The 22,415-nt window shown below is 42.2% G+C and overlaps 1 protein-coding gene across 1 annotated transcript in view; it reads left to right on the top strand.

The window, feature by feature from the left end:
* Positions 1–10,928: 10,928 nt before the first annotated feature.
* Positions 10,929–22,415, top strand: part of LOC133455499 (uncharacterized) — a 12,446-nt gene continuing 959 nt past the window's right edge. Inside the window, exons 1-8 of the mRNA XM_061734571.1 lie at positions 10,929–11,018; positions 11,411–11,497; positions 14,216–16,306; positions 16,387–16,548; positions 18,503–18,658; positions 18,938–19,039; positions 21,809–21,919; positions 22,029–22,209. Coding sequence (XP_061590555.1) covers positions 11,437–11,497; positions 14,216–16,306; positions 16,387–16,548; positions 18,503–18,658; positions 18,938–19,039; positions 21,809–21,919; positions 22,029–22,138 — 2,793 coding nt within the window. The 5' untranslated portion in view covers positions 10,929–11,018; positions 11,411–11,436 and the 3' untranslated portion in view covers positions 22,139–22,209. The remainder of the gene's footprint in view (positions 11,019–11,410; positions 11,498–14,215; positions 16,307–16,386; positions 16,549–18,502; positions 18,659–18,937; positions 19,040–21,808; positions 21,920–22,028; positions 22,210–22,415) is intronic.

Genomic DNA, 22,415 nt, shown 5'->3' with positions numbered 1-22,415 from the left:
ACCACTTGTTTTGCTCTTCTACTTCATCCTGGGGTAAAGGCAAGCTTAAGACAGACTCATGGCTTGCTTTTGCTTAATCACAGCACTTAGTGAAATTGGACAATTCACGTTGCACATCAGAGACATTTTCCTTTGATTCCAATAGTATTTGAAGACATTTTATGTTTTTTGCTTGCATTTTGATTTTCTTGCTCCTTGATACTATTCTAGGAGGTATGCCAGACCCTTAGCAGTAAATTTAGGGTCTCTCTTTTCTATTGCCGTAGACATGTCGCCGTCTGGCTTTGCATCAGTATTGTCAGACATTCGTGCGCTCTCTCTTTAACACACACACAATAAACTCACTGCAGCATAACCATAAATGTAAGTCTTTTTCAATATAGGCTTTCAATACCACACCAACAAACTGAATGCAAACTCACTCAAAACAAAATAACACACCATAACCCAGAAACTTTGCAAAACTGCAGTGAAACAATATATCGTTCAGTCCGCAACTATTTGCACAACGGCATCAAACAATCACACCGTCACATATTACGTGATATTTCACGCGAATAAGACCAACAAATGTACACAGCATGAGCAATTCAAATAATCAGCGCCAATCTCATTCATGTCAACACAATTAACACCGCCAATGTACGTGCATGCTGATTGGGTAAGGTGCTTGCTGATTGGGTAACGTACTGCGTCACGCATCGCGTCACTTCCTGGTGTTGCGGTCTGTTGCTGCTGCACGGCGTGCAAGCTCAGATCTCTCCCGACTTTTTTGTCTAAAACTTAGACTGTTTTCTGGTAAAATAGCACTATATCTGGTACATTACTGTCTTTATTTCAACACTCGCTCATTTTCTCTTCCGTAACTTTCACTGTCACCAATCACCGATACATTTTCTGTCCGTTAGCCTCTGTTAGCATCTTAGCATGGCCTCTCCGTCTCCCACCGTTTCACCTCTTTGCTGCTCGGTGTGTGAAATGTTTAGCTATTCCTCTGCCTCCTTTAGTGAAGACGGTAAGTGCTTAAAATGTAGTTTATTTACAGGGCTGGAGGCGAGGCTCAGTCAGTTAGAGGTCCGGTTCTGCCAATTTGACCATAGTCCGATAGCCTCCTCAGCTAACCAGGCTAAGCTAGCGGCGGACCGGCCTATAGCAGCTGAGGGTAGCCACTCCCCTGCAGCTCCCGAGCAGCCGGCCAGTCAGGACCGGTGGGTGACGGTTCGGAGGAAGCGTAGTCCTAAAGGGCGCACGGAACACCACCACCCGCTTCATGTGTCTAACCGATTTTCCCCACTCAGCGACACACCCGCTGAGAAACCGACCCTGGTGATTGGCGACTCCATAGTCAGACATGTGAAGCCGACTCCAGAGACCATAGTTAGGTGTATCCCGGGGGCCAGAGCGGGCGACATAGAAGCAAATTTGAAGCTACTGGCAAAGGGTAATCGTAAATATGGTAAAGTTATCATCCATGTCGGAGCTAATGACTCCCGTCTTCGCCAGTCGGTAGTGACCAAAATGAATATTGTCTCGGTGTGTAACTACGCCAAAACCATGTCGGACTCCGTAGGTTTCTCTGGCCCCCTCCCCAATCTGACCAGCGATGACATGTTTAGTCGCATGCTCTCGCTCCGTTGCTGGTTGTATCGGTGGTGTTCAGAAAACGACGTGGCCTTTATTGACAATTGGGAAACGTTCTGGGGAAAGCCCGGTCTGATTAGAAGAGACGGCATTCATCCCACCAGGGATGGTGTTGCTCTTGTCTCTAGTAATTTGGCCTGTTTCATTAGACCCTCTCCCTGACATCGCAGGGTCCAGGCCAGGATGCAGAGCTGTAGTTTAACACACTTCTCTGCTGCTTCTCGAGGACCAACGCCTGCCAACAAAACTATAAGATTACATGATGTAACTGGTAACTCTAACCAGGTGCCTAGCAAAATAGAAGTGGTTGCAGTTCCCCGCCCTCCACAAGTTCACCAGGTGCGGCGTTATAGAGGTGTTAACCAAAATAATCTAGTAAAACTTAAAACCAATGCACATTTGGTACCAATAAGAGACAGAAAAATTAGATGCGGACTACTAAATATACGATTGTTAAGCTCCAAGTCTCTGTTAGTAAATGATATAATTACAGAGAGTAGGAGTGATGTTTTCTGCTTAACAGAAACATGGTTACAGGAGGAAGAGTATGTTAGTTTGAATGAATCAACTCCGCCCGGCTACTTTAATCATCACATTCCTAGAAACACGGGCCGAGGCGGAGGAGTCGCAGCAATTTATAACTCCAGTCTCCAAACAAAAATTGAACCTAAGTGCAATTATAATACATTTGAAAGCCTCACGCTTAGTCTGAAATTTCCGAGCTGGAAATCAGAGAAGCCAGTTGTGTTAGTGTATCGGCCCCCTGCTGGCGCTTATCTAGAGTTTTTGTCTGAATTTTCAGATTTCCTTTCTGGATTATTGATCAGTACAGATAAATTCATCATAGTGGGTGATTTTAATATTCATATGGATGTTGACAGCGATAATCTTAAATTGGCTTTCAATTCTCTTCTAGAATCAATGGGTATCTCACAAAAAGTGGACGGGCCGACGCATTGTTTTGATCATACTCTCAATCTCGTTCTCACCTACGGTGTTGAAACTGATGATCTGTCGGTGTCACCTGTAAACTCCCTTTTATCCGACCATTATTTAATAACGTTTGAATTGAATGTTGTTGATGTTGAAGTGCAGGGCAGGAGGTATTATTTTAGCAGATGTTTGTCTGATGAAGCTATTGCTAAATTTAAGGAGACCATTGCTCGTCTTGCGACAGTGGAAAATAGTGAAGCCTCTACTGAAGCAATAGAGGCCAGTGACCTGGGTTCTACCTCTGATGTTGATGTTGATTTTCTTGTTAGTAACACTGCTGATCTGTTGCACTCAGCTTTAGATGAAGTTGCTCCTTTGAAAAGGAGGGTTTCTAGCCACAGGAGCTTAACTCCCTGGTACAATTCAGATATTCGCATGTTGAAACAAAGCGTGCGTAAAATGGAAAGGAAGTGGCACTCTTGTAAGTCTGTAGACTCTTATCGTGAATGGAAAGATATTCAAATAGTATATAAAAAAGCCATTCGCAAAGCAAGAACAGCTTATTATTCAACGTTGATAGAGGATAACAAAAGTAACCCACGTTTTCTGTTCAGCACTGTAGCCAGGCTGACAAAGAGTCACAACTCTGTGGAGCCGTGCATTCCTGCAGCTCTCAGTAGTGAAGACTTTATGAGCTTCTTAACAGTAAAATCACGAGAATTAGAGAAGAAATCAACCAGCCGGTTGTGGGCGTTTCTTCAGCTTTAGCGAATTCCCTAGGCTCTGACTTGTCTCTAGACTGTTTTGATCCTATAGACCTCCCTGAGCTGACTTCACTCGTTAATAGAGCTAAGTCAACCACATGTATGTTAGACCCCATCCCGACTCGACTATTCAAAAATGTTTTTTCTCTTATTGGTGCGACAATACTGGACCAAATCAACCTATCCCTAAGCTTAGGATATGTACCACAGGTTTTCAAAGTGGCAGTAATTAAACCTTTACTTAAAAAACCTTCTCTTGACCCAGACACCTTAGCTAATTATAGGCCAATTTCTAACCTTCCATTTGTATCTAAAATTCTGGAAAAGGCAGTTTCAAGCCAGTTATGTGACTATTTGTATAGAAATGATCTGTTTGAAGTCTTTCAGTCAGGGTTCAGAATGCATCATAGCACAGAGACAGCACTGGTTTGAGTCACGAATGACCTTCTTATGGCCTCAGATAAGGGATTAGTGTCCATATTGGTTCTACTGGACCTCAGTGCTGCTTTTGACACTGTAGATCATGGCATTTTACTGCACAGGTTAGAGCATGTTGTTGGCAGAGGTGGACAGAGTACTCGACCCCAGTACTTGAGTAAGAGTACAAATACTACTGGTCAAAATTTACTCCGTTACAAGTAAAAGTAGCTCAGTCAAAATATTACTCGAGTAAGAGTAGAAAAGTACTTGCTTTTAAAGGTACTTAAGTATCCAAAAGTAAATGCTTTTAAATTTACTTTAAGTAAAAGTAAGAGTAAGAGTAAATTTCTTATTTTCCACATCAGTAAATTACTATATTTTTTCTAAATTAATTTAAGGATCTTTTAACTCTTGTTTCTGAGAATTAACTCTTTGAAACCAGCTGCACTGATGTGCTGCTTTTAGAACCACAATGTTATATAAAACCTGCAGAAACACCAAAAACAAATCAAATGAATGGGATCATAAGAGGACAGCAGATGATGCAGAGTTTATTAACAATCATGAACTGAAACCAAATGAACCTGCACCATCCAACTAAGTCTGGATCCCCCTCAAAGACCACTGCTTTACAAAAAACTGTGCCCTCGTTTTTTACTCGGTCGAACTCAAACATTGAGTTAAGATACGGCCAAGGATTTTGTGAAAGTCCCTGCTCCGAGTCCGGCTCATTATCAGACTCAGACGACTCAGCGGATTGTCTTTCTTCTCCTGACGCAGGCGTAGCCGTTGTTGCGGCTCTGTCTTCACTTGTTGCGGCTCTGTCTTGACTAATGCAGGCTACTTTGGCGGTATCGTTTTGAGGAGGCTTGACGTATTTCCGCTTTACGTACATCCCAGTGGAGAGCGTGCACTGTGATAGGTCTCCTCCTTTGACAAAAACAGCTTGTGTCCAATAGGATTTTAGGGAAGAAGAAAAAAGAGCAGACCTGAAAGTAACGAGTACTTTTCAGCCTTCCTAGAAATTTACTCGAGTAAAAGTAAAAATATTTGTCTTGGAAATGTATTCAAGTAAGAGTAATAAGTATCAAAGAAATCTAATACTCAAGTAAAGTACAAATCCTCTGGATATGTACTTAAGTACAGTACTCAAGTAAATTTACTCCGTTACTGTCCACCACTGGTTGTTGGGATTAAAGGGACAGCTCTACGTTGGTTTAAATCATATCTATCTGACAGGTTCCAGTTTGTTCATGTACATGGGGTTTCTTCAGAACAGTCAAAGGTCTGTTATGGTGTTCCGCAGGGTTCAGTGCTAGGGCCAATCTTGTTTAGTTTATACATGCAGCCGTTGGGAAGTATAAAAGTGTTATTATGATCTGCAGAACCGTGGAAGATAGACATATGATTTTTCCTGACTTTAAACTGTCAGGTAATGTCCTGAATATCTGTAGTGAAGTGAAATATCTTGGTCATGTGATCACAGACCAACTGACAGATGACGAGGACATATATCGTCAGTGTCGTATGTTGTATGTGAGAGCAAATGTATTGTCACGTAAATTCGGTTGTTGTACTGTTGGAGTGAAGTTGACTCTGTTCAAAATGTATTGTTCACCTTTGTACACTGCACATCTGTGGTTGACCTATAAAAAAGCCAGCCTTCAGAAACTACAAGTGGCATACAATGATGCTCTGAGGATACTGTTAAAAAGGCCCAGATGGACTAGCGCAAGTGAGATGTTTGTGAGTGCTGGAGTGAACACACTGCAATCTGTTTTGAGAAATATAATGTACAGGTTTATTTGTCGGTTAAATGATTCTGAAAATCAAATTGTTGTGGTACTGGTGAACATTATGTACAGTGCCACACGCTGCACGTCTCAGTTTTGGGAACACTGGTATAAGTGTCTCTTAAAATGAGTCATTAGACTATTTTTTATCTTTGTGTTTTTTAATCTTTTTTGTACTGTGTGTCTTTTGATTGTATTTTTGTATGGACCTTGAGACTGGAATAAAGCATATCTATCTATCTATCTATCTATAATCCAGAATCACGGCATACACTTTCATTGCTATGCTGATGATACGCAGCTCTATTTGTCTATGAAGCCGGATGAGACAGAACCGTTGGTTAAACTTCAGGCATGTCTTAGGGACATCAAGGACTGGATGTCCACAAATTTCTTGCTTCTAAATTCAGATAAAACAGAGGTTATCATTCTTGGTCCAGAGCATCTTAGGAAGGGACTAGATGGTGTTGCGATGGCTTCCAGTGCAACTGTGAGAAACCTTGGTGTTGTTTTCGATCAGGATTTGTCGTTTAAACCATATGTTAATCAGGTTTGTAAAATAGCGTTTTTCCATCTCCGTAATATTGCAAAAATTAGGAAAATCCTCTCGCAGAGTGATGCAGAAAAACTAGTTCATGCGTTTGTATCTTCTAGTCTGGATTACTGTAATGTGTTGTTAGCAGGATGTCCAAGTAATTTGCTGAATAGGCTCCAGCTGATCCAGAATGCAGCAGCACGAGTGCTGACAGGAATCAGCAGGAGAGACCACGTCTCTCCAGTGTTAGCGTCGCTCCATTGGTTACCCGTAAAATTCAGAATTCAATTTAAAATTTTATTACTTGCATATAAAGCCCAAAACGGCTTAGCTCCACAGTATTTACAAGATTTGATAGTGCCTTATGTTCCTGGCAGAGATCTCCGCTCCCAGGGTGCAGGTTTACTCGTAGTTCCTAGAGTATCTAAATGTAGATTTGGAGGGCGGGCGTTCTGCTATCAGGCACCATTACTTTGGAACCAACTTCCAATCTGGGTTAAGGAGGCTGACACCACCTCCACCTTTAAAACTAAACTTAAAACCTTTCTGTTGAGTAAAGCCTATAGTTAGTGTTTAGTAAACCTGTAGCTGGTGTTGGTAAATCTCTAGGTAGACCCCTGGTCATCCCTCTGCTGCTTCCACATGACTGTTGTGTGCTGCTGACGCCCCCCCACCTCTGGTCATCCCGCTGCTGCTTCCACCTGCCTGCTGTGTGCTGCTGACGTCCCTGACTCCCCCAGTCTGGCCTTCGGCAGGAGGGTCCCCCCTTATGAGCCTGGTCCTGCTCAAGGTTTCTTCCCTCCTAAAGGGGAGTTTTTCCTTGCCACTGTTTGGCTTAAGGCTTTTCTCCCACTATGGGAGTTTTTACCTGCCATTGTTTATATAATAATTGCTCGGGGGTTTATGTTTATATTTATGTTCATGTTCTGGATCTCTGGAAAGCGTCTAGAGACAACATCTGTTGTATTAGACGCTATATAAATAAAATTGAATTGAATTGAATTGAATGTACAATACTGAGCAGTGAGAACTCCAATCGTTGCGCTTCTTTCCAATACAGCTTTACAGTCAATATTTATCCCATGCACATACTGTACCTTCTCTGTGCGGGGTTCCTTACTTGTGATGTGTGCTGCTTCTTTGGCTGGGCTGATATTAAGGTTCCATGGCTGCAGGTCCTTTGTTTGCTGGGGTCTGAGCCGTGTGTAAAACTTTCCTTTGTGCATGCCAATGAGCATTCATTCATGAAATCCAGAGAATCCTTTTTTTCCAATAATTGATCCTCCGTTCATATTTTCTTGTTCCGAGGTCGGGTTTCTTTGCGTTGGTCCAAGGGTGTTACTTTCTTCAAAAGGGTGGGTTTACTTTCTTTCAAAAAACGGTTTTCTTACTTTCTTCCAAAAAAGGGAGGTTTTTTACTTTATGTTGTGGCAATTTGTAGACGAGAAAAGTTCAAAATATAAAAATCAAAACTTACAAAAGGCCACAAATGCACCAGGTCGGTTTGGCTTACTCAGGCAGATAAGAATCCAGTTTCCAGTCAAGATCCAGTTTAAGATGATTTATTTTCAATTGTTAACAGCAAACAAACATGGTTCAAACATGCTGCCTCTCTGCTCTGTCCTGCTGCCTCAGGTACTAAACCATTCCCCTTCCAGTCAGTAGTGGAGCCAGAGGGGGGTTAGGGGTGGTCGCCAACGGGCCCACAAGCTCATAGGGCCCAATAGGGCCCCGTTTTGTGTGAGATGTTCATCAATAATCGTAAATTGTAGGCTATAATAACGATAAAATGTGCATTGTGCGGCCAGTGTAGGCTAATTGTTACTTTACAACTGTCCTGAACGCATCGGGGCTGTGAGCCAATGCTGATTGGCTGTAAAGCCTGATTTATGGTTCCGCGTTAAATCGACACAGAGCCTACGGCGTAGGCTCTGTGTCGATTTAACGCGGAACCATAAATCAGCCTTAACAGTTACAGCCAATTTGCTGACTCTGCAAATTTGCTGCCATGAAGGAGATGAGCGCTAAACTTTAGAAGAGGACTAACCATGTAGGCTACAAAGTTTTGAATGTTACCCTGTTTTCCACGTTACCTGGATTATTTTGTTCGGGTCAAGGGTTATGGAAGAGTCAACTGCCATTGGTGAGTCAGTGTAACCTTCATAAATAATTTCTCTACACCGTGTGTCCGTGTGTGTAACTTGGGTGAATTGTGGCGTGCTTGTGTTTGTCTGTGTGTGTTGTGTTTGTGTATTGTTTTTATGTAAAGCACTTTATGCTGCATTCTATGCATGAAAGGTGCTCTATAAAAACAGTTTGATTAGATTGATTTGATCAGAATGTTGTGTAGCTTTGACCACCGGCCTATTTGAATGAGCTTTGTGTTGTTGTCAACTAGACTACAGTCTGTTCTCTGTTATAGAGCTCAGAAATGATGTTATAGACCAATGTGTCTATATCTATCTAAATAGATGGTGTAATTTATACCAGTTATGTTTTTTTTTGTATTTAAGCTGTATCAAAGATGGAACTGAGTCAGTCCGTAACTATCTGAGTTTTCAGCTCCATGTGATTGACAGCTGTCAGGCCGGTGTGTGTGTGTGTGTGTGTGTGTGTGTGTGTGTGTGTGTGTGTGTGTGTGTGTGTGTGTGTGTGTGTGTGTGTGTGTGTGTGTGTGTGTGTTCTTCTGAACAAGTTTGTGACTTTACTCTGCTTTCTGCAGCATAGGCCTATGGGCTTAGCTCAATAAAAGTGAGAATAAATGTTGTTTGATGGGTAGGATGAGGTGTTGTTGAATGTTAAAATGACCCATGGAGAATGCTCCGCCCCCTCTGGACTGAGACCCACGCTCCGCCACTGCTCCCAGTGCATTAGCTGCCTTGACACACCTTGGCTTCAATTAAGTGATTGAACTACTCAGCGCCCCCTAGTGTTGACCCATAAATGAACAATAATAGACAAAAAAAATAAACTAATGAAATAGCTCTTTCACTTTGTGTAAAAACCACTATTGACTAGTTAGCTGAGGAGTTGGCCCGCTACAGGGTGTCCGAAAAGAACGTCAGCCAGAGATGTCAAGTTTATCAAGTTTATTGTGAAGCTGGTATATGGTATGTGGTTCTGGAATACAAACAGTAAATAATGTATATTAATTATACACCTCTGTATAATAACCAAATTACATATCAATATCTTAAATGAAATATAACTAGATGAAAACACGGACACTTTCCTACCAGTGTTATATCTAGAATTACCATATAGAACAGAACTACCAACATATAGTAAAATAAACAGTGATGTAAAAAAAAAATTACTACATGCAAAGATCATACTTGTAGACAAATATAAGTAACATAAAAAAATAATGTCACTTACCGCTGACTCGTGTGCAGTTGCCGGGTCTGTACTGTGGGAACTGATCCTTTTATCAGGGTAAGTGTTGATGTAAAACCTCATTTTCACTGTCCCTTGTTGTTCAAACAGCCACCACTTCTGAACAATGGTGGAAGCTCCAGCCGGCTGAGTTAGTTGTGGGCGTGGTTTCAGCAGCGGAGGCCGACCGATTCTGAACGGCACGTAGAAGTCACATGACACTGGAAGGATCCTCCGGGCGGCTGTACAGACACTGCAGAATTTAGTTGCTTTCCTCCTTCTCTGAGTTGGCAGGCTTTATATATGTTAAAACAAGAAAAAACACGTTTTTCCTAATAGGTCCCCTTTAAATCAATTGAGTTAATCCAACTCACTAACTTAATTTCAAAGAACTTCATTAATTTAAGTGTTACCAATTGAAAGAATTAAACTATTTTCTTTTTTCAGTGGTATGTAGACGTCCTGTAGATTGACGCCGCCAATGGAGCTGACGTATCAGCGCGGTCGCCATCTTGGATGGTTACCCCATGCGCCCCACATTTATTCTACTGGGTAGGATATGCCCAATTATCACAACTCCCTGTCAACATACTTTGTTATGCTCTTTAACAAAGACAGACATGTGGTTTGGCATATTAAATTAATTAATTTAATATTTTGATAAAGAAACAAGTTGGATTGTTATTTTTTTTTCTCTCTCACACACTCGTTTGCCCATCTATAGTTATTAGGACTTTGCATTGACTTCCTATCATTTTGTACAGGCTAACCCAAACCCTTGCCCCGACCATAACCACCAGCAGTTCATGAAACAGCTTGTAAAGCTGTTAAACGTAAAGAAAGCATCTCCTTTTTTAAGGTATTCAATAAAGAGTAACCAGAAAATAGTTATTACAAGAGGACAACATGAATTTGTTTGACTTCATGTCAGACCTTTCATATAAAAGCTGGGCTTCAACTCTAAAAATTGGCACACTCATATTTTGGGTTACAAGTCCAACCCTGGATAACCCCAGGTAACATATATTACAAGCTTCTGTGTTTTGATTTTATGTTTTATTTTCGCTTATATTGAGATCTCCTTGGACGTCATATTGGGAGCTTCAGCCAAACCTCATCTCAGTACCTGATATCAACTTTAGACCGTTGATCTGCTTTATTTCTCCTGAAATACGGAACCAATGGACCATTTGATTTCTTTCTGTCAGCAATCTGACCCTGAACATGAAGGTTCCTTGACTAAAGTGGTTCTAAATCTTTTTCTTATATCTTATTGTTTTCTTTAAAATCCACTGCAGTGATATATAAATCCAATATAACAGTCGGGAGCGGTGCCGCTCCAGACCTTTGTCCTCGTCTACAGGTGGACGGCGGAAAGGGCCGTCTGAATCCCCAGCTCCTTTCTAGCATCAGTGGTGGCTCATGGGATTATATGTGCTAAGCTGCTTAAGGGTGAGAATAGAAACAATAAGAAGTGGAGCAGTCTGAGGGGAAGACGGAGGGAAGAGCGGCAGGTACTCAGATTCACGGACTGGACATGGGACTCAACACCTAAATGTAAGTCTGAGCTTCTTCTTTTCCTTCCAAATGTATATGTTTAAATCTGCTTCCTGTCAGTTGGAGCTACATCCATCAATCAACATGATGGGACTAAGATCATCTGAAAAACGTCATTTACACTGCTTTTATGGGACATCCCTTTGTTTTGTTTCTTAAACTCAGATTTGGGTCCTAAATGTGTGTAGAAATCTGGAATGATTTACTTCACTCTGGTATTGCCAGAGATGTTGAAGATGTTGACGGGGATTTTCAGGGCTGTAGCCTACTGTCGGCCGACCGATTTAATTATTTTGATTTAACAAAAGAAAGAGTACTGTTTTCATGCGTACATAAAGTGCCAGGTTAAAATTGGCTAACATATGCACCGTTTTGGCTGATTCTTGTTGCAGTGGACGTCAGTGTGGTGTATTTCAGAATGAGTAAGAGGGGGAGAAGGAGAAGCAGCAGACGGAGGAAGAGCTCCAGCAGCAGCAAACGTGAGTATGAGAGCGGAGAGGTTAATCCGCAGCTTAGAGCAGTCACATTTTTCCACACCTGCATCCAGCTGGCCTCCGTGTCCATGGCTGAAACCTGCTCACCTGGACTCTGGGAGCTACTGTGCTGTGAGCACTTATTCTTCAAGATATAGTAAACTCTGAGTTAACCAAAGTGGACTCTTGGTTCAAATGTAACAAACTGTCATTAAATGTCAGCAAAACTAATTTCATCTTATTCAAATCAAACAAAAAGTTTGTCCACACTGGTTACTGCCTATTTAAAATAAATGGGCAGGAAATAAAAAGAGTATATGCCACTAAATTCCTGGGGGTCAATATTGATGATTCTCTCAATTTCAAATGTCATATTGACCATCTTGTAAACAAACTGTCCAAGTATGTTGGCTTGTTCTACAAGATCAGACACTTCCTTCCTCTGTCTGCCCTTCTTACTTTGTACAAAACTCTCTTTGAACCTCATCTCAACTACTGTAATGTGATATGGTGCAACACCTTCACAAGCCATCTAGTATCTTTGCAAAAGAAAGTCATACGGGCCCTGTCTTGGTCAGAGATAAATTCCCCCACCCGCCCTCTATTTCACCGCTTTGAGTTACTAAGACTGGCTGAGTTAAACAATTATCATAATGCTTGTCTTATGTTTCAAATGGTCAACAGGCTCAACCCTAGACTTAGTAGTCTTGTGCCAATCTCCAGTACTCTGTGTGTGCTTATATGAACTATGGCCCCCACCTATAAGCTTTCCTAGCTTCCTTGGGGGACCCATTCACTCTACCCGTTTAATTCAATTGTATTATTGTAATGATTATTATGGTATTGTGAATAAACTCAAACTCAAACTCAAACTGCCCAGATATATGAATGGTCCAAGTACCTTCAAACACAGATGCAGCTAGAAGGAAACCCAGGAAACCAGCAGGAAACCCAGCAGACTCAGGCCCTGCCCACACCAAGACAAGCTCAGGCCTAAAATATTTTATAAAACCACCTGTTACTGCCTCACTGCAGCTTTTCTGAAATGCTTGCGTCATACACGTCATTCGTACTCGCCGGTGTTTACAGATTTCTGCACAAGTGCGCATACCCAATGCTTTGCCGCCTGCTTTTACACTTGTTTCCGTTGCAGCATCCCAGCACCGCTAACATGCCTGGCATGTATTTTACAGATTAAATACTAAATAGGACTAGATAGGTCTGAATCCAGGACCCTGTGGTACACCCTCGCTAACCCTGAAATGTATAGAGGACACAGCATTTACCTGGACAAACTGAACTCTGACCTAAAGCAGAACCTTGATCCCAGCACTGAGGTCCAACAGAACAAGCACAGAGAAAACATGCTGGTGATATTGAGTTTTTCTATCTTAAAATGATAACCACAAAAAGATCTTGTTTTTAAGATAAAAAAATAATAAAGAAAAAACCCAAAAGATGTCAAAGTACCACTATTTAGTTCAATATTTCCTTATAGAGTAATGGACCCAGTATAAGTAAGGGTACTGATTTATTTGTAATTGATTATATAAGAAATGTAAACGTAGCCACCAAATCTATAGAAACCATTGGGATGAATGCAATTAGCCTTCATTTTCTTCTCTCTTTCTCAACATCCAATACCCTTGAACTTGCAGATAAAGAAATATACTGATAGGAAAAAAAAACATCAGCTTTATCAAATCTTATATAAATATTGCACAAAAAGGTTTTCATGGCGATTACAAAAATTAATTTTGATTCTAAACTGCAATGGAAACACGTTTTTCCATCAACATGCCACATGGACATTGACAACATCTTTTCTGTAGAAATGACCCGTGTGTTGGACCTGATGAAGCAGGCGCGCCAGGAGGAGGTACTGCCTCGCATGGCTCTTTAAATGTTATGCTTTCCATCTAAAGTTTTGAATTTATCGCAGAACATGACCTCCCAGAAACTCTGCAGACATGGCGTTTCCACATATAAGAGCCCTGCAAAAATGAATCGCAGAAGTCTGCTTCTTTGTCCAATTAAAATTAACGACGGCTGAAGAAGCTACAGGAATAGAAATCATCCTGCTAAAGTTAAGTAGGTTCTGGCTACTCTTTATTCCCGGAAGGACTTATCATGAGAGGACAAAAGACACGTGCGTGCCATGACTTCATGGACACAAAAAGAAAGATTTGTCCTACTATCACAAAAATCAATAGGATTCCAATATTTACATTTTCAGTCGGAATAATGCCAACATTAAAGTAAAAATACATCACTTGTTAGTTTGGTTTTTCAAACGATGGCTTCCACAATCGTTTTTTTTTTTTAATGAGACACTTGTTGGCGTCTCTCGTTGCTGGCAAAGTGATTATGAACCTGCATGAACCTGAAGGTTCCCTCGGGGAAATTGACATAAATGTCTTCTCTGGTGTTGGACGTATATAGTTAGTCATAGTGTAACAGCCGACATGTGTTTTGTAGCTGAAATTATTATTATTATTATTATTATTATTATTATTATTATTATTATTATTATTATTATTATTATTATTATTATTATTATTATGAACCTTTGATGACCTTAAACTGAAAAAATCTTAGCTGTGATGGCTTATTTCACTGTCAAAAGACAGTTGATCCTCATTTTATTCAAAAACTCCCAAGCTGTTTAGCATTACTCTCTTACTGACATGAGGTGTGGGGTTTCTGTTTTTCTTTCTTTTCCAGAGAGTGCCTCATCCTACATTTTTCCAAAACAGAACCACAGGAACAGCGAGAGCTGCAGAGATGAAACCGTGGAAAAGGGAGAAACAGACTCTCTCAGAAAAGAAAACGCTCCATCAGGATCAGATGAGAAAGAAAGTCTCAGCAATGAGCCCATCGAGGAAAAAAGATTTAAACCAGACCATGATGTGACTTCGTTTCAATGCCACAAGAGTGTTTATACCAAAACCACAGAGTTGGAGGAGAAAGGACTGATGATCGTAACGTCGGTGTCTGTCAGCGACATGATAAACGTACCACCCAAGGTCGTGTTTCAGCAGTCACACGAACACTTTCCTGAACACCAGATAAACTCATCAGGACCCGTCACAGACATCTTGAAAGTCAACTGCACTGATGTTAATGTGAAGCTGGAGATCCCAGAGAATGTTAGACTGAACACGTGTTGCATCCAGACTACGTTTAACTTCACAAATGGTGGCAGAGACGCCCCTGACATGACTGTTGAGCAGCAATGTGAACGGACGTGGACGTCAGACGCTGACATGCCACTAGGACACGAGATCACTCACACTAGAAACCCCGACAGAAATGACAGATTCACGTTTGACAGCAGGTGTGAGCAGATGGAGGGTCGTATCGATTCAAAGTCTGTCTGTTTGACAAGCACATGGGCCACGTCGGGTTCCTGTCAGTGCCACTGCGATCATGACCGCCGGATGATGAGTCGCCTACCAGACTCACCCTTGCTGCTGAACCTGGATTCTCCGTGGAAGTGGAAGGGCAGTGTTGATCAGTTCTGGGACATCCCACCTCCGGAAGAGTTTGCAGACGGGAGATATGACACTTTAGAGGACCTGACGCATGACCTAGCGTCATTCAGGATTGGCGCTTGTAGTCCCGCTTACAAGCGCCAAAGGTCATTTCATCTGCCCGACTCTGCTCTATCCAGACGTCCGTTTTCCGCGCAGACGGAGGAAGGCGATAATCTGCCACCTTCGTTTGATCAGTTATCAGAATCTGATAACTATGAACCTATGTTCATGAGACCCTCCTTCTCCACCACGAGGTCCAGCTTCACCAAAGATTTCGTCCACTGTCAGAAAAGAAAGTCCTGGATCAAACACAACAGCATTGCCACTGTCGAGCACAGCATTTGCTCGATACTGAGCCGGAGGCGGCAGACGTATCCTGGGCTGTCAGGGAGTCCAGGAAAGATGCAGGATGAATACAGTGAGTCCTTCTCTTCTTTGATCACGTGCTTGCTTCCGCTGCAGGCTGAGAGGCTGGAAAGGATGCAGCAATTTGACGACAGGTTTTCCGCATTTGAGATGGGACATTTCCTGTCCTCACAAACCAGGAAACGCTCTAAACGTTTCTCAGACATCCCAGACATCTGTGAAGGACAGCCAGCACTTCTCAGTCCGTTCTGTAGGAGCTACTCTCACGGCAGGCTCACCGTTAATGAAGAGGATCAAACACAAAGGTGCAGCAGACCACTGGGCATCGGCATGGAGATAGAGAGCCTGGACACTGATACCTACGAGCCTCCGGACTCTGGATTTGACCAAGAAATCAGGGAAGTTGAATCTCACAGCCCTGAAGGCCTTGCAGAGGAGGGAAGTATACGTGGCCTTGCTATACAAGTCATTCCTCCATCCTGCAGCGGCTCAGAGGAACATATGTTGCATCCATCCACGGCACTCCAGAGCGGAGAGGTCGGAGGTTCAGGACAAACGGATTTACTTTCACCCAAATCCTCAGAAACCACAGGGACTGGTGACACTCTCCAGGTGGACTCCAGTCCTTCACCGGGTGTCTGTAAGGAGCAGGATCTTCAAACTGCTCTGGAAGACCTCTGCAAGTCGGCTCTGCAAGACGGAGACAAGGATTCACCCAAAACAGATGTGGTTACAGAGGAAACAGTCAACACTTTCGCTCCGCAATCAACAAACGTCGAGCTCCAGGCAGGAACAGATGATCCAGACAAACCTGCGGGAGCTGCATCATGTTCTGACAAACGACCTCCGGACGTCGGAGTAAACGCAAAAGCAGCCCTCATCAAGGCCAACAAGGCTGTTACCCTGTACAGATGTAAGTTATCAACTAGTAAATGTCGGGACGTTCATTTCTACAGTACCCGTTGGGGCTTTTCATGATCCTTTTATTTTTAGCTTCCTCAGAGTCCAAAGAGCACCTGAAGCCTGTAGCTCACAAAGACAGGGAGGGCAGCGTTTCCGACCAATGGGCCAAGAGACGGAAACTATTCAAGGACAGTAAACAGTGGAGCTCTGCGGGAGGAAGCTCCTTCACCAGCGACATCACCGAGGAGTCAGGTAACTTCCAAGTATTCCCTCTTCCTGTTGTTGTGTACAAACCACACCGCTGCACAAACAAAAGTATAAAATTACTCATATTTAGTCTGACTGACGTCATCGGACTCAGAACATCTAGTCCGAGTTCAATATGGCAGCACACTCAAAAAGCCTGCCATCTTGTTCCATCATCCTGCTCTTGTTTTCCTTTTTTTGTCATTATTAGCCAACTAACGACGGTAATTACTGCAGTTTCAGAGCAAGTTGTATTTATTAAAGCCGACTTTTCATCTGCTCAACAGTTCACGTTTATTGTTGTCTGAGTCGCTTGTTCCCGTACTCGCGATGCTCCAGATATTTTCAAAAGGCAGCTGATCTCTTAGAGTGACAAGCCATTTTTACCTCTAAGGCCTGAAACAGATTCATACAAAAGGTGTGAGAAGGCGACAGACATAATGATGTTGTATCAAGTAGGGCTGGGGATCGATTCAAATATCAAGAATCGATTCGATTCCGATTCTTAAGATTCGATTATCACGCTTTGATTCGATCCAATTCGATTTGATCCGATATTGATTTTTCAGTTGTTGCATGAATTATATGATGTCTAGTTATGCAACATATTACTACTAGTATTATATAGAGATTCAACAGCAAGTATTGCAGCTAATGATGCTGTAAGGACCAATCAGCTCCCAGAATGCTGATAGAACTGCTTTCAGAAACATCGTGGGGCAGAATTACCAAACAGATCCAGGGAGGAAACAGAGGACGGATGAAATCAGGTTTATTTTTTCCCCATTTATGAGAACTTGGTTTTTAACATTTATGCAAATGTAACCCCAAAACATGGCACCAGTTATTCTCGTGTCCGACAAAATATTCCTTTTTTGGGCATAAACGAAAAAGTACCAAAAGTTGTAATGATGAAAAAAAACTTTTTTTTTTTTTTTTTTTAATCGATCTTTAGACATATGAATCAATTTTTAGGAATTAATATTAGAATCAATTTAAAATTGGAGAATCGATCTTTTCAACACAGGCCTAGTATCAAGCCAATCAGGGACATCTCTGGGCTCGGAGGCGCCAGGGACCGTCGGTATTCTAGCACCCTTATTGTCATCAGCAACATCTCCTGAAGCCAGACTCTGTGGGGGCATCTGGTCCGCTCGGTTTTGTTTGTAATGTGTTGCATTCTGATTAGAGTTGCCAACCGTCTCTTGAAAAACGGAATCGTCCCGTATTTATAAACTAAAGTAGCGTCCCGTATTGAGCTGAAATGGGACGCACTTTGTCCTGTATTAATGTGAGAGTCAAAAAATAGTCATAAAATGCCAATGTAAAATGGCATTGAGCTGTTGAGTTCATAAATTATTTTTTTCTGTTTTACTCCAACTGTAGCTACAGTCATGGCCTTTGAGGCTCAAATATGTTTACAAGTTTTCTACAGACTTTCTGTTTGCACTTTTGTTATTGCACTAAAAATGTGCACTATTACAGGATGGATGTTCTGCTTTCTTTCTATTGCTTTCTATTAATTTTATACAATTTTAAGTTAAGCAGTACAGGTTTCTGTTTAAGAAAGACACTTATTTTATTCAGTTCATTTTGTTATTTTGTATTAAAGTGAATTGCTGGATAATAATTTGTTTTCCATGTGTTCGTGGCATTCAAAAATATGCATCTAATTCAATTCAGGTTCGAGTCAAATAGTTAAAAAATCGTTTCACTCACAAAAAAAGGGGCTAAAAAAATTCCCCACACCAGGAAAGGTGAAGGGAATCGGGTTGGCCGGCCCTGCCGATGAGGTGGCCCTTCTTTATTTTTCAGGGAGTTGGCGACCCTAATTCTTATTTAACTAGACCTGCCAGGAGGGCGGTCTGGAGCGCGAGTCCAGTGGAATGACTGCTCCGCTCGGATCCTGTTCCCTGGTGTGCTACAAGGTGTAAACGTCATGCTTGACTGTTTTTTCCAGTATCGGAGGATACTCACTCTGCTGACGTGGCTTTTCAAGACAGCGAAGACTTCTACACGGAGACCTTCCACTTCTCAGCCTGGATCTACCAGGGCGATGAAGTGTGCTCGGAGCCCATCCGTCCCAGCCTCACGCCCAGAGCCCGGCCGGTCTCCAGTAAGCTGGATATGTGGTGAAGTTAGAAAATGTTGCCCCCCTTTAGATTCCACTTTGGGCCCCTGAGCAAGGCCCTTAACCCTAATTGCTCCATGAAATGGTGTGTGCATCTCAGATGTGAGTCGCTTTGGATAAAAGCGTCTGCTGAATGACAGTAGTAGTAGTAGTAGAGATGCTCAGCTGATTGTGGTTCTGATCTCAGTTGTAGTCCCCGTAGACCCGGCCCAGTAACCAAGCTGAGACGGCGCTGTAACCACAACTAATCTCTTGTGTTCCCAGTTCGAGAGAGGACCATCAGGATCAACAAAGGAATCGGGGAATATCCCTGGGGCTTTCGGATACAGTTCTCCAAACCCATCGTGGTGACTGAGGTGGACACAAGTACGTGAAACTCTTTAACAAGGTCTCTAACGTGGGACATGTGTCCGTTTGAGTGGCTCTGGTAGTGTATTTAATGATAAGAACACGAACACTCCCGTTTATATAAACAACAGCAATTAAAACAACATTTGATATTTTTATTTTTGAGCCCATCGAGGCAGTTAAATGAAAACAATTTGTTCCTTCAATTGAAAATACCGTATTTTCCGCACTATAAGGCGCACCCAAAAGTCTTTAATTTTCTCAAAAACCGGCAGTGCACCTTATATATGATCATTACGGTAATTTCTGTTACTGTAGTCAGGGGGATTGTGGGTAATGTAGTTGGTGTCGCCAAAGTAACAGCGCTAAAAACGTCAGGAATCGTCACAGACGTTCAAGACAACAGCAGCAACGCTGACTTGCATAATGGAGACTTTGACGAGACGGAGCAAAGCTGGTTTTTATTTTGTTAATAAAGTTTGACATACGGTACTTTTCTTCTTGGTTTTTTTTTTGCATTTGCTGTAGGATTTTATAGCATTTCCTGTAGCCCAGCTCCATCAGGTAGATACGTAACTCAACCCCAGCCACTATAGTCGGTATTTTACCAGATATTTAGTGCGCCTTATAGTGCGGTGCGCCTTATAGTGCGGAAAATACGGTAACAAAAGGCCATTAGATGTTTATTAATGAGAATTGACATTAGATTAGATTGTTCATGTAATCGACACCAGTCATCTGGTTTCTGGGCTAAATATGACAGACATGCAAAGCTTTTCCCGCCGTCTCACACATCTGCATTTACGCCACTATCACGTTTGCACAAGGATCTCCTGCATACACATCATGCAGTTTAAGGTTCAATCATGGGTCGGGGGGGCCGATATTGATACCAACCTTATCGCCTCTTCAAAGACCTGGAAAATGAGTTATTCGTGTTTTTATTGCCTCTCCATTAGATTATTGCCATTACTGTGACTTTCCACCAGCCCTTTGTTTGGTTTCAAAGTGAATTTAAAGATTTTACTGCAGACTTTTTAAGGTTTCTAAATGAACTGCTGCCCTTATACTAATCAGATCTTTTTCATTTCTGAGCAGCCAGCTGCTGCTGGACTGAAACCGAGCTGATGGAGCTGATGGTTGTCTCAACCTGTATATTAGGAGTTCCCAAACTTTTCAGCTAACGACGCCCAAAATAACGATGCCAAATAACAGCAGAAAAACATCAAAGTAGTCATGTAATTTCATGTGATTAGATCTCACGCCAGGATTCTACCCCGACTGATAAAAAAGCCACATGTTCACACTCAAGGCTGAATTCTGGTTCTGCGTTAAACCTACGCCGTAGGATACGCGGTTACGAGGGAGTCTCTCCGTAGCCTACGCCGTAGCCTGACCTGCACCTCCCAAAAAATGTAACTACGCGTCGAGGCGACACAGACCCAACGCAGACCAGAGAGGGCTGTGATTGTTTCACTTGGTAGCAACGCATTTCCGGTTCGTGAACCAGTCGTGAACTTTCAGCGCTCTTTTTCTCCGTGTGTGTGTGTTTTTGGGAGGGGGTTGTTTTGTTTTTTGTACAATAGTTGTTCTTATCTCTTTGATTCACTGTGGCCAGAAAAGCCGGAAACTAAACAAAGTATCAACTAGCGCTCGCGGGGGGTACTGCACCGCGGAGAAATGGAGTAACGGAGAAGTCTGAAGGGTTCACGACGGCGTCAATGCAACAGCGTAGGCTCTGCGTTGGTTTAACGCAGAACCATAATTCAGGCTTCAGGCTGCAAAGACTGTTCTGATAGTTGATCAGTCATTGATTACTGTTTAAGGCAGGGGTCGGCTACCCAAAATGTTGAAAGAGCCATATTGGACCAAAAACACAAAAAACAAATATATCTGGAGCCGCAAAAAACTAAAAGTCTTGTATAAGCCTTAGAATGAAGGCAAATGGCGAATGGCGAAATGTCGAGAAAAAAGTCGAAATGTTGAGAAAAAAGTCAAAATTTCGAGAAAAAAGTCGAAATGTTGAGAAAAAAGTCGAAATGTCGAGATTAATGTTGGAGTACAATCTCGAGAAAAAAGTCGAAATGTTAAGAAAAAAAGTGGAAATGTCGAGAACAAAGTCGAAATGTCGAGAAAAAAGTCGAAATGTCGAGATTCATGTTGAAGTACAATTTCGAGAAAAAAGTTGAAATGTCGAGATTAAAAAGGAAAACGAAAAAGGAAAAAAAAGAAAAAATGAAAAAAAGAACAAAAAAAGAAAAAAGAACGAAAAAAAGAAGAAAAAAAAGAGGAAAAAAAGGAAAATGTCAAAAGTTTGAAAAAGCTCCAGGGAGCCACTAGGGCGGCTCTAGAGCCGCATGCGGCTCTAGAGCCGCGGGTTGGCGACCCCTGGTTTAAGGGAAGGAAGGTGATTTCTCACTGTGTTGAATTTTCTTTTTTTGCCGTCTATAAATTCATTGACAACCATTTTTATTCAGGATTTTTCTCCTCAGTCTAATAGGATTTTTTTTAACGTTTCCCAGTCATTCCACCTCTAATTCACAGCATTACTCATACATATAACTGATAAAATTAAAAGATCACTTGACTCTCCCAGGTTCGAGCTTTGGTGCACAGGACCATAATGAGAGGATTGTTTTTTTATGTCTTAAAGATTTCATTTATCAACTTGCTGATTTTAAACATACATTTGTATTGACTATGAAGCGCGGTGATTAACTGCTCTTGTTTTCAAGGTCTTGGATTTTGAGGTTGGAGCTAAAATTGTGATATTTGTTGTTGTTTCAGATGGAGCAGCCGAGGAAGCAGGGTTGATGGTTGGAGACTGCGTCATAGCTGTTAACGGCATTGATGTCACCAGCATTCCTCATTCTGAGGCTGCTAATTTAGCGAGGCAAGGTACGCCCGGATGGACGGCTAATGAGCAAACGTGTCTGTTTCCTCATTCCTTTCTGCTTCCATGGCAACTGAAAGCTCGACGGGGATATAAATTGTGTTGATATTGCAGGTCCAGATGTTCTGACACTGACCATTGGATCAGACATCGCCCGTTGTCCGAACACGCCGCGGCCACCGTGTCGGGGGGCTACCTGCACAAGCGTACCCAGTCCGGTCTGATCAAAGGCTGGAGGAAGAGGTGGTTTGTTCTCACGCACGACTGCTGCCTCCACTACTACAAACACAAACGGGTGAGCAGTAGGAATGGGTGATATTTTACCGTTCACCATATACCGTCAAAAAAAATTCCCCACGGTAAGAATTTGTATCTCACGGTAAAAACGATAAATTCCCGTTGATGACGTTTTTGTTTGAAGCTGATTTATGGTTCTGTGTTAAATCCACACACAACGTACAGGAAGGAAGGAAGGAAGGAAGGAAGGAAGGAAGGAAGGAA

This window comes from Cololabis saira, chromosome 11 (assembly GCF_033807715.1).
Source record: "Cololabis saira isolate AMF1-May2022 chromosome 11, fColSai1.1, whole genome shotgun sequence".
NCBI classification, from domain to species: domain Eukaryota; kingdom Metazoa; phylum Chordata; class Actinopteri; order Beloniformes; family Belonidae; genus Cololabis; species Cololabis saira.
This window is presented reverse-complemented; position numbering and strand designations above follow the sequence as displayed.